The sequence below is a fragment of the Camelus bactrianus genome, chromosome 2 (genome assembly GCF_048773025.1).
Source record: "Camelus bactrianus isolate YW-2024 breed Bactrian camel chromosome 2, ASM4877302v1, whole genome shotgun sequence".
NCBI lineage: Eukaryota > Metazoa > Chordata > Mammalia > Artiodactyla > Camelidae > Camelus > Camelus bactrianus.
In genome coordinates this window covers 28,546,037-28,558,443 of record NC_133540.1, presented here as the reverse complement: position 1 = coordinate 28,558,443, position 12,407 = coordinate 28,546,037, and the positions used below count along the sequence as shown (strand labels likewise).

General features: G+C 42.3%; 1 protein-coding gene across 4 annotated transcripts in view; it reads right to left on the bottom strand.

Annotated features, from left to right (window-relative positions):
• The window catches only part of SH3D19 (SH3 domain containing 19), a 156,321-nt gene extending 149,665 nt beyond the window's left edge, over positions 1-6,656 (bottom strand). Inside the window, exon 1 of one of the 4 annotated variants that reach the window (XM_074377420.1) lies at positions 6,306-6,656. Coding sequence is in view for 2 of the 4 variants with exons in the window: in XM_074377389.1 (XP_074233490.1) it covers positions 6,306-6,417 (112 nt within the window). In the remaining 2 variants the exon portion in view is untranslated. The remainder of the gene's footprint in view (positions 1-6,305) is intronic. The other 3 variants (XM_074377389.1, XM_074377394.1, XM_074377406.1) reach the window with 3 other exon arrangements.
• Between the last annotated feature and the right edge of the window lie 5,751 nt (positions 6,657-12,407).

Here is a 12,407-nt window from a genome sequence, read left to right as displayed (position 1 = left end):
CAGATATTCTGGACAGAATTAGGGTCGAGGAATTGAGCTTACATTCCCCAAAAGACAGAGTCTAAACACAATCCCAATGTAGATGTCTGGAGAGCCTGAAGAAACTAAGGTGAAAGTAAAAATCATCATCATCATCATCATCTTTCCTGTATAGAAGAAAATAAAAAAAGTATGTAGATATACTATCCTCAAGAAGGTGGATCATAATTCCTCCCTTCTTAAGTGTGGGCTCCACATAGTCCCGTCCTTCACTACCTGTGGTATGGAAGTGGGGGAGGTGTGCAGGGAGTCATCTTGGAATAGAGAAACCTGCCAGACACACCTCGGCTAGGTGAGCAAGGTCAACATCAACAGTGATGAATGATGTTCCTGCTGTATACACTTAACATGTGGTAAAAATGGTACCTTACCTCCCAAACACCTATCACTCCAGCCTAAACATGAGAAAAACATTAGACAAATCCCCAAAGAGTGACCCTCTACAAACTATCTGGTCAGTACTCCTCAGTGAGGTCAAGGCCCTCGAGAATAAGGAAAATGTGAGAAACCATCCCAGCCAAGAGGAGCCTGAGGAGACAGGACATCTACACGCAGTGTGGTGCCCTGCATAGGGTCCTGCAAAGTAAAAAGATGAATTAGGTACAAACTCTGGCGATCTTAATGATAGGGGAATCTGAACGTGGGGTAGACGGGAAACACTGTACTATCGTCACATTTTTTCTGTAAATCTAAAACTATCCAAAAAAACAAACTTTATTTTGACATAGAAAACAATGGTTTACTGCTTCTGCACCTCTTCCCTTCTAGGCACCCATCCCCACCCAAAGGCAAGCTTGGAGCCCCTAACGGTGAGGCCTACGGCTGCTGGGGGACTGGAACCGATGTTCTACCTTCATATAAACAAGGAGCCAGCCTCCTTCCTCTCCAGCCTTAACCCTTTCCCATGCTCTGCAGCTACTAAACATATATTTACCTCTTGAATTTACTTGATAGCATTTTCCTCGTACCTCTGTTCATGTTCAGTATTATAAATCCCCCCAGAACACGTCCCATGCCTCCCACATTTAAAGTGGGGTATCATCACTTTATCAGTGGAGTGCCTACCTTGAAAGGCAGGTCCTTGCAGGGCAACTTAACCTAATGTGACTGCCCTCTCCGGGTGAGGCAGTGTCTTGAGCTTGGCACCTTTGGCTTTTTCCTACCAATACAGTACTTCATAAGGGGCCTGGAGAACTCCCCCTAGATCTGACCTACACATTGGCAAACTTCTGTAAGCCAAGTTAGAAGTTATTTTTCCTCTCATCTCCTAGAATCATAAAATGTAAAGTTGGAAGTCTCATCCTTTCCATTAATAAGGCAAAACTAAGGCCCAGAAAGATGTGGTAAACTGCTAGTTGCTGGAGGACAAAGCTAACTGAGACAGACCCAACTGTTTAGAGGATTAGACTCTAAGTACCATTGAATGGAAAGCTGAAATGCTCTGAGGGAAAACAGAATCACCCCCAGAATGTAAGATGCCAATGCAGTTATAGAAGCACTGGATGAATAGTGTCAAAGTTAAAAAAAAAAAAAAAAGTAAAAAAATAAAGGGATGCACCCTGGTTAAAAATAGGATGTAGGACCATCAACTTACATTTGATTTGCTGAAACCACTGTGAGCACAACTGCTTATGTCACTAGAATGAGCTTTTCATTTGTGATGTTGAATAAAAGGTAAACACCATGACAAGCCATGTTAAAACTGTCTGTATGGTGCAAGGAATGTCAAATGAAGAACTAGTCTCAGTCTTTGGGGGTCTTGTAAGATTGACAGATTTCAGAAAAATGCATGAACTCCAAAGCAAAGCAACTACATTTGATTAGAAATAGTAAAGCAGTTTTACCCCCTTTTTCTTTGCCAACCTGAAATCCCATAACTGTTCCCAAATAGAGAAAAATGTAGACTCAACCAAGGGTCAGATAATTTAACAATAACAAAAATACACATACATAAATGCTAATTACTTTATAGGTAGTATTTACTACATGCCTAGCCATGTTCTAAAGGTATTACATATACTAATTCACTTAATGCTCAAACCCTGGGCAATAGGTTTTATTAATATTCCCACTTTACAAATAAAGAATGGATGCACAGAGAGGTTAGGTAACTTGTCTAAGGTCACACAGTAAGAGGTGAATCAAGACAGTCTGGTTCTCTCATGCTAAACTCCATTTGATAGTCATCATGGACTACTTCACATTATTATTTATTTCTTTAAAGTATATTAGTCTTATCTTTCCTAATTATATGACATGTTCTTTAAAAGCAGGGAACCAATTTGATGTACTTCCTTGTATTCCCTGTATTTTCTACACCATTTTGCATACATCATGTTATTATATTAGTTATCACTAGGCAGGTCTTAAAGAACTCGGTCAGTGCAGGATTTTTAAACAATATGTACATATGTCCACAATATCTATTGGACTTAACTTTCCCAAAATAGATAAACTTTGTAATCCTAATAACAAAAAACTGTAAGATGGTGGCCCAGAAAAAATTAATGCAGTTTTCAAAACTATACAACTTATAACACAGAGCCACAAACTCTGGGCCATATGACCAAGAAACTATAGTTTATGACTTGAAACACCCAATAGAAATAACAGAGGTGCAGCTATATCTGTCTGTGTTACTTTAGATTACGTCTTTTAACACTTCTGAGTCTCAATTTACTCTTTGAAATGGGGATAATAAAAATGTACCCTCTTCCCTCTCAGGTTGATATAACAATCAAGTTCCATGAGGCTGTGAAAGCCCTTCCTATAGTAGAAAAGCACCAGATGAACATAAAGCATTTCTAAAATGTAACAAGCACCAAGCGGGTACAAATGAGTGGCACATTCGTAGCAACTAACTTTTATCAGTAGCCAGAGGGACAGCTTGGAAAAACACGGCTTTTCAGGCCAAGCAGACCTGAATTCAATCCCCAACCTGCCATTTACTAGCTGAGGGATCTGGGGCAAGTGGCTTAAATATTCCTGAGCCTCACTCTTTTCAATTATAAAATAGAGAAAATAATGCCTCCCTCATAGGGGATCACATGTAAGAAGTACTTAATTCATAGGGAACACAATGAATTTTATTCTGTGACCTCAGACTTGCAATACCAGTCATTTCCCTTGAAATATATTGGAGAAGTTATACCTGTCCTTCCAGAGTTTACCATAAAGACATCAACAGGTAGAAAGAATAAATTTATTTAGTATTTATTAAACCCTATGAAATGCCTACCACTCTTCCAGGTGACAAAGGGAAGCCCTAGAATTTTGTATTCCCTGCCCTTTGGAGAAACAATATAAAAATGCTGCATGTCAGTCATAGGTTCTCAAATTCATTTGAGAATCTGAGGAAAGCGACGGCACCTCTCCTCAAAGAAAGCTACAAAACTTTTAGGAGACAGCACAGAAGATACAGGAGAATATCTTCATGCCCGTGAGGTAGGAAACGCCTTCTTAACCAAGGGGGACAGTGAGGGGAAAAGTCACACTAACTATAAAGAAAAAGACTCATAAATATACCTATATTAAAATTAAGAATTTCCACATCAAAAGAAACCATAAACCAAATTTTTAAAATAAACCACAGAGTGGAAGATTTTGCAACACATGCAACCAACGAAAGCTGGGATTCCTGTGCAAATAAAGAACACCAAAATCAATAAAAAATGATAAGCAAAAGTGGGATATATTCATACAATGAAAAGAAACTTTAGCTGCATATAACAATATGGATAAATCTTACAAACTTAATGTTGAGCAAAAAAAGCAGGACACTAAAGACTATATACAGAATGATTCCATGCATATGAAGTTGTAAAATACGTAAGACTAAATAATATTGTATACGGATACACATACGTATGCATATGCATACAGGTAAAACTGCACAGGTAAAATTGTGCATAAAAGCAAGGGGAAAAAAAGTGATTCCCTCATGGGGAAGGAAGAAGCCATGCCTGGGAGGGACTGAAGTTTACTTCTGTGAAATGATAATATTCTATTGCTCAGCTTGGGCACAGGTTACATGAGTTTTATTTCATAATGTACAGGTTTTATACACCCTCCTGAATGTACACTGCAAAATTAATCAATGCATTTCCACAAGCACACCTCAATTTAGCAGGGAGAGGACTTCACAAACTCCCTCGGGTCCATAAACCCTAAGTTTATGGTGTCAAGCTATGTGAGATCAAAGAAAAAGAAAATCTTCAGATTATGAAGTGGTGGAGGAAGGAGGGAGCAGATGAGAACAGGAAAGGTGAAAGATTAGAAAGATGTTAAAAAGAAGAAACATTAAGCCTCTGGGTCAGTTCATACTCTCTCACTTGGAGAGAGAACGTCTAGCTTGAACATAACTAACAAATGCCCAAGCTTGGTAAGGAATGCGATGGAGTCTGAAAAACACGGGAACTAATGAGGGGAAAGAGGAGCACAGCCAGCAAAGAAATGTAAACTATTAAATACTGTATCTCAAAAGAAAGAAGACCAACAGCGGCAAGTTTAACCCTCTGCCCACTCCGTAAGATCTCCGTCCCTCACTGCTTAACGGAGACAGGGTATATTAAACGGTCAGAGACTGCGAACATCAATTTCTGTGTGAAAAAGTACACTATGTCATGTTTCAGCAAAATATTATCACGGAGCCTGGAAAAGCTTCTGCTAGCCATGGGGAATTAAGGAACTGGTAAAAACAAGTTACAAAATGCCATTTCCGCCAGCCTTGGAATAAATACACATATTGCAACTAAATGTTAAGTATATATCTGGATCATATCTAGTCTGACCTCTGGTAGACTTCTTCACAGTACAGTCCCTTGCAAAAGAGAGTGAAGCTTTTTGCTGAAGGTAATAGGAGACCAAGGTATGTTTAAATCAGTAATTCAATGAAGGAACATCTTTGTAAAGTTTTTTCATTGTATTCTTGCAAGAAATATTTACTCATGTCTACAAACAAATATGAGAGATTTATTTCATTAGGTCTTGGTTTAAACTGAACAAATTTCATTGGTCTTGCCTTATGCTGAACAAAACTGTCAAATTATCTTCAAAACAGTTGATATTCTTGTGGATAGTAAAATGCCTTATTTTGATGGAAAGAGTAATGGGCAAAAGGCATTATTTTTAAAACTGCAAGACCCTACCAAGAGCATCAAATTGACTATTTTTTTTTCATGTGCATTCAAACTCTTTACTTTCATCCCATTTTCTACCCTCCATTGGTTCCCAACAGACCTACTGTCTTTAAATTCTCCAACTTTCTCTTAGGTTAAGGGAGCCACAGAGAAAAGATTGTCCCTGGCTTGATAAATCGTTCGCTATACTCCACTTTCTAAAGCGGTGTTAATAAATGTTCACATCTGAATCTGTCTCACTTCTCTATCGGCCTTTTGTTTGTCATCTCCGTAGGTTTGTTCTTCCCTCTTGTTTTCAATAACTGGCTTATCCAGTTGGAACCAAAGGCTGAAGAATTTCCTCTCTACTATGTTTAATTGAAAAGCTGCCCCGGAAAGAAGGAAGGGGTGTGGATTTACACTTATTCACTCTTCCCCTTATGTGCCAAACTATTGATCCGTGCCGCCTTTGTGCACCCCAAAGCACAAGATCATTAAAGTAGTTATAGGCCCAGAAATGATTCTCAGTCCAAAGGATGCGCCTTTTGGAATGAGATATTCTGGACCGGGGGTTGGGGGAGGGGTGGTGAGGTTGTCCACAAAATAACACTAAAGCAAGTCCTATAGAAAACTGGTGAGCTCAGGCGATGGGGGTTTGGGAAGACTGTCACAGGTCCGAAGTCCAAGAGGCACCGAACCCCGGCTGGACAATCAGCACGTGGTTCGACCTGGTTGCGAGAGCGCAGGCCGACCTATCGGGAGGGGGTATTCACCAGCCAGACGGCCAGACCCAGCGAACTCTCCACCGGCCTGACTCATCCAGAGATAAGTAACCACCCTGGCCACAAGTTCCAAGCCAGCAGCTCTTGGATTTAGTTTGCACGGAAAACGTGTAGTTTAGGCTCCAGGGTCACTAGCGGATAGAGACAGGCTTGAATTTCTTCGGGCTTGGCCCGAAAGTGAGGATGAGGATGGAAAAGCCACTCTCTCTCCCTCTTCGCCTCTGAGAGTTGAAGGTGCGGGTCCCCTACGGGCCGGTGAGGGAGCCGCTGGCGTCCGGGGCAGGATCTGCGCGGCTCCGGGGCGCCCACCCCTGGGTCCCCGGGTCCCCGACCCCCCCGACCCCCTCGCGCTGCCCGCGCCCCTCACCTGCGGCCGAGTGGCCCGAGAGCGCACGGCCTCGGGCGCGGCGCGGGCCCCCGAGCTCGCGGCGCTCGCGCAGCTCTTCGTCCTCGTCCTCCCGCCGCCGGCCCTCAGCCATGGGCGAGCTGCGGGCCCCGGCGCGCCGTCCGCCAGCACCGCTGTCCCGCGCCAGCAGCCTCCGGGCCTGGACCGCGGCCCCGGGGAGGCGGCGGCGGCGGCGGCGGCGGCGGAAGCGGCTACCTCTGCGGCTCCACCTGCAGCCCGCGGGGGAGCGGCGGGGCGCGGGCTGAGCCGGTCTCCCCGCCTCCTCGCGAGCCCCGGCGGCCGCCTTCTCCCCGCTCTCCCTCTCCCACTGTCTCCCCCTTCCTCTTCCCTTCCCCTTCCCCGCCCCGCGGAATCGGAGCCAGGGATCGGGCGGGCTCCGGCCGGCCGGGCCGCGCCTCCTCGGGGAGGGGTTACCGGCCTCTGGGGCCGCCCCGCAGCCGCACACGCTGGAACCACCCGCTCCACCGAAACAAACGTGTAGAAGATAAATAAACGGGATAGGAAGGGGGGAAAGAGGAGGCGGCCTGGCCTCTTCCTGCCCTTTCACATTATTCCGGTGTCAACAGGAAACCCATTTGCTTGACACTTAAACAAAAGGAGGAGGAGGAGGAACCTGCCTGTAGCCGGACTTGGGGAGATGGGGCAGCTGGGAGCCGCTGAACTTGGGAACAAACTTGGCTTGGAGTTTGGTGGCGCTTCAGCGTAAATCACAGGCTTTTTTCTTTCTCCCTCTTCTCTTTTAAATCGAGCCTCTGGGCAGAGCGCAAAGAATTTTTAGGGCAGTGACACTTCTCTGTATGACACTATAATTGTGGAGCAATGTCGTTATACGTTTGTCCAAACCTATAGAATATACAACAGGAAGAGTGAACCCTAATGTAAACTTACTGTAACTCTGGGCGATTATGATGTTTCCATGTAAATTCATCAGTTGTAACAAAGGTGGGGATGTTGATAATAGGGGAGGCTGGGCATGTGCAGGGGGCAGGGAAATATGAAAAATCTCAGTCTTCACTGGAATTTTGCTGTGAACCTGAAACTGCTCCAAAATACAAAGTCTAATTAAAAAAATTTTTTTTAAATCGAGCCTCTCTGTATTCTAGTTGGTTTAGGGTTAGGAAATGGCCACCAACCCTAGAATAAGATGTATTTAAGTGTCCAGTACCTGATTATTTGTAGAGAGGCGATTTGGTGAAGTGCCAAAGCACTGGCTCTGGAACCAGAACCTGTCATTTGAAGCACTTAGCTAAAGCTGAAAGGACTAGGGTAAGAGGGTTGTGATGCCTATCTGTATAGTACACACCTTAGGTTCCACACTTGCTCATACACACGTTCACGCAGAGGGGCAGATCCCGAAATCTCAGAGAAAGGTATCCAAGCAGCAGGCAGAGACATTGCCTGGACATGAAGCCGTAGGAAACTCCCTGGTGGAATGAACAGGCCTTTATCTTCAGCCTCTTGCTCTATTTTTGAGAGCTTGTGAGGGCTCCTAATGCTCAGCATGTAAAAGAGAAAAAGAGAGGGAGAAAGGGGTCACTCAAAATAGAACCGCCTGCCATCCCTGCGAGCGGTCTCTTTGCCTTTTTGTTAGCGGTTGTTGCTGCCAGAGAAAATCTTTCTGCTTTTAGGTAGATAAGAGCTACTGTCGATTTTGTGGAATTGAGGTCAAATTCACAAGTGAAACCTTATTACTGCATAAGCAGTTAAATAAGTGGACATCTGGAGAACTTGAAGTTAAACTGGAAAGAAAAAAGGTTCTGAAACTTCCGGGTCATTTTAAGTGGATTTGTCACTTACCTTTAAGTGAAAGCATATTTGTTACTTACCTTAGAGGATGAGGAATCATTTGGAAGCCCCCACCCTGCTAGCCACACAACTTCACAAAGCTGTTGGGGGTCAACCTCCACTATTCAGATTCTCAGTTTGAAAAGGGTGAAAAGTGTTCCGGACCTCCCATCTGATCCGAGCTTTAGGAACTCACACCCTTCATTTGAGGTGTAGACTCAAACTCAGTTTCCGTTCAACAAACACTTATGTAACTGTTTACAACAAATACCACACTAAGTACTGCTGAAGATTCCAAAGAAGGAAAGAAATATTTACTCTGGGTAAATGGTAGGTGTTTTCACATAATTTTCTCATTTTAAATGAACAAAACATATTTCCTGTCCTCTAGTGAAAGAGGAGTATCTATCCAGTTTACCACAACGCAAGGCAAACTTTAGTAACTTCTGTAATAAAGACAGACAAGAGTGCCAAGATAATTCAATGGAGAAAGATTTGTCTTTCCAAGTGGATATTCACATCCAAAAGAAAGAATTTGAACTGCTACTTTATGTCATATAAAAGAGTAACTCAAAATGGATCACAGCTCTAAGTGTAAGAGCTAGAAGTATAAAGCTCTTCAAAGAAAACTTCAAAGTAAATTAAGTTAAAAAGATTTAATCCTTAAATAGAATTAAACTATTGTGACCTTGTGTTAGGCAATAGTTTCTTAGAGACCAAAACGTATAAGTGACAAAAGAAAAAATAAATTGGACCTCGCCAAAATTAAAAACTTTTGTATTTCACAGGACATCATCAAAAAGGTAAAAAGACAATCATCAAAATGTGAGAAAATATTTGTAAATCATATATCTGATAAGAGATATTCTGAATGTATAAAGAACTTACAACTCAACAACAAGAAAAAATTAGCCCAGTTTTTAAAATGATGTTCTCCAAAGAAGATATACAAATCGCCAATAGGAACATGAATAGATGTTCAACATTATTAGTCATTAGAAACAAGTAAATTAAAACCTCAGTGAGATACCACTTAACATGTGCCAGGATGGCTAAGATAAAAAAGATAGATGATCATAAGTATTGATAAGGATTTGGAGAAAATTCAACCCTCCTACATGGCTGGTGGGAATGTAAAATGGTGCAACCACTTTGGAAAACAGTTTGGCACTTCCTCAAAAAGTTAAACACAGAGTTACCATATAACACAGCAATTCTACTCATAGGTATATACCCAAGAGAAATGAAAACATGTCCACACAAAAACTTGTACATGAATGCTATGACTGACATTATTTATAATAGTCAAAAAGTAGATATAACCAAATATTCATCAGTTGGTGAATGGATAATCAAAATATGACCTATGCACACAATGGAGTATTATTTAGCCATAAAAGTGAATGAAGTACTGATACATGCTACAACGTGGATGAACCTTGAAAACATTACACTACATTTAAAAAGCCAGAGACAAAAGACTGCTATGATGTCTGATCCTGTTTATATGAAATGTCCATAACAGGTTAATCTATGGAGACAGGACATAGACTAGGGGTGGTTCTGGGCAGAGGAGAATGGGGAGTTACAATTAATAGGTTATAACATTTCTCTTTGAGGTGATGAAAATATTATAAAATCAGATATTGGTGATGGTTGTACAACTCTGAATATATTAAAGGATGAATTTTATGGTGTGTAATTGTGTATCAATAAAGCAGTTTTTTTTTTTTAAACTATAACCCATTCATCATGAAACCAAGAAAACAAAGGGAGAGGACTGCATTCTGAAGTCATGATACTGAACTAGAGAAACCAGATAGGAGCAATAACAATTTAATCGTATGAAAGAAAATGAAAGGTGTGGCCAACTAGCAACTAAACAAACGTGTTAAAACACCCTACCCAGCCAAGTGACACAGCAAGAACCAAACCCATAGAAGGAAAAGGTTAAGAAACTCAGAATGAAAATCCACAGGCCAAGAGTAGAACAAGATTTGCCTTTAAAGCTTCAAGGTATTACAGGGTTTGGGGGGTTTTTGTTTGTTTTTTGGTAAGAGGTATTGAAAAATAGCTCCCATTACAAAGGAAAATGTTCTTTTCTTTCCACTTCAGATATACAGCCTGAAACAAAATGGTGTGAGAATAAAATATGACAAAAAATAAGAATATACATACGTAGTGCAGTGCTTGACAAATTGAAGACAAAATAATATTTATTTAATGACTATGTGCATGCAATTCCTTTTTTCTCCTGCTAAATCACCAGATGGCATGAGTCTCAAATTTTTCAACTTAAATAACAAGTAACTACCTGGGATTAAAAAATTTATAGCTGAAGACCTCAAAATAGAAAAAGCAAGGATAGACAGGAGTGTACAGGGGATTTTGAAAGTATAATATCTTCAAAGTTCTGTTTCTTAAAATATCTGAACCAAATAGGACAGAATTTTAAGATTTGTTAAAGTAGAATGGTGGGTTCATGAGTGTCTGCTATGTTGTGCTGTTCTCCGTATTGTCCGTACTTTTAAATTTTCATTATTTTTTTTAAAAAGAAGCAAAGAGCACAGTATAGTAGAGACTAAAATATCTATCGTTTCTGTTTGTCTAGTGCTCTTCACACCAGGGAATTCTCCCTGTGGTAGACAGCTTGCAAAAATGTCCCCATTTCTTTATCTTTCCCTTTGCCCGCACACTTTGTAATGTAACTTAGCATCTCTTCCAACAAGAGGTGGTTCCCTCCCCCATGACGTTGGGCTGGCTTTGGGATTTGCTTAGGCCCATAGAATATGGCAGAAGTGAATTCCAAGTCTAGACTTCAAGAGGCCTTTTTTCTTCATTCAGTTTGTTCTCTTGGAAGCCTTCCACCACCATGTACACAAATCAAGGTGAGCCCAGCAGACAATGAGACAGTCTATGAAGGAAAGACCAGTTGTCCCTGTTGAGACACGCCCATGGCCAGCCAACCCCCAAATGTGTGAAAGGACCCAATCAGGACCAGCACTACTGCGTATCTGACCAACAGCTGACTGCAGACACATACGTGACCCAGCCAAGACCAAAACTGCTGCCCAGCTGGACTCTGAACTCATAAGCTGTAAGAAATGCTTCATGTTTTATGCCCCTGAGGTTTTGTGATTGGTTGTTATGCAGCATGTGCTGGCTTTGGATACCTGGGGAATCCATTGCTGAAACAGAGGTGCAAAAAGTATATCAGAGCATCACACGTGTGAAAGGAACAGGAGAGACAGAAATTTGATCAAGGGGAGCTGTCATACCTCTGTGCAGACCTGACAATGCCTCTGCTGGTTGGGTGGTGTAAATCGCTGGGCCCTTGAGTCACCACCTTACTTAGTCATTGGCTCAGGCTGCTTGAAAGCTGAGGCAGACACTGAAGGAGCTACTGTTGGCTTACCACATTCCTTGTAATTGGGCAGCGAGAGCTTTCTAGAAGGGAGCGGCACACCTCTGTTTCTGCCACAGTGTGGTCCTTGCACCATGCAAATCCTCTCCGTCCACGTCCAGCTCAGGTTACCCTCCGTCACTGCAGTTGGTTCCGAGCCTTCACTAATACTCAGAGCCTCCCTTCTCCACCATCCATTCTCAACTCCTCTTGCCCTCAGCTACCACCTCTGCTGGTCTTGGTGGCTTACCTGGTGGTATGACCCACACTTTCATTACTCACCTATCTTAGCCCCAGGAATCACATCCTTCTCAGGCAGGGTTGCTTCACTTGTCTGTTCAACAGTTACAATTGATCAAAGGAGAATCAGGAACCAAGGAGCACCCAGGTGAGTCATCTGAGTTATGTACCTATGCCTCCCCTGTTCCCACTGCATGAAATCAGCCTTACCTCCCGCTGTCCATCTGAATGAATTACCCCTGCCAAGATAATCATTCTTCTCACCTGCTGGTCCCTGGCCCCAGAGAGCTCAAAGTGCCCCGATGGCAGCCATAGTTTGTAATTCAACTGGACCCATGCCATGTCCTCTTGTGAGAACATGTCCCCATTGACAACAAGAACCTCTAATGCTATAGAGCCCAAGAAGCGTAACTCAGTAGGTCATTGGGAGTGGTGGTCAGTGGGGCCACTCCTGCTTCTACTCAGTTCCAGATCCATATATTCTTCTGATTAGAGATACACCACCATAAAAAGAAGAATCCCTGATACAATGTATACTGCATTCTGGAGGATTAAGCCCCATCTTCACAAGGTATTGCCTCCAACTTTGTTCTTCAGCTATGCCGTCTTTCAGCAAGAATATATATATGAATATA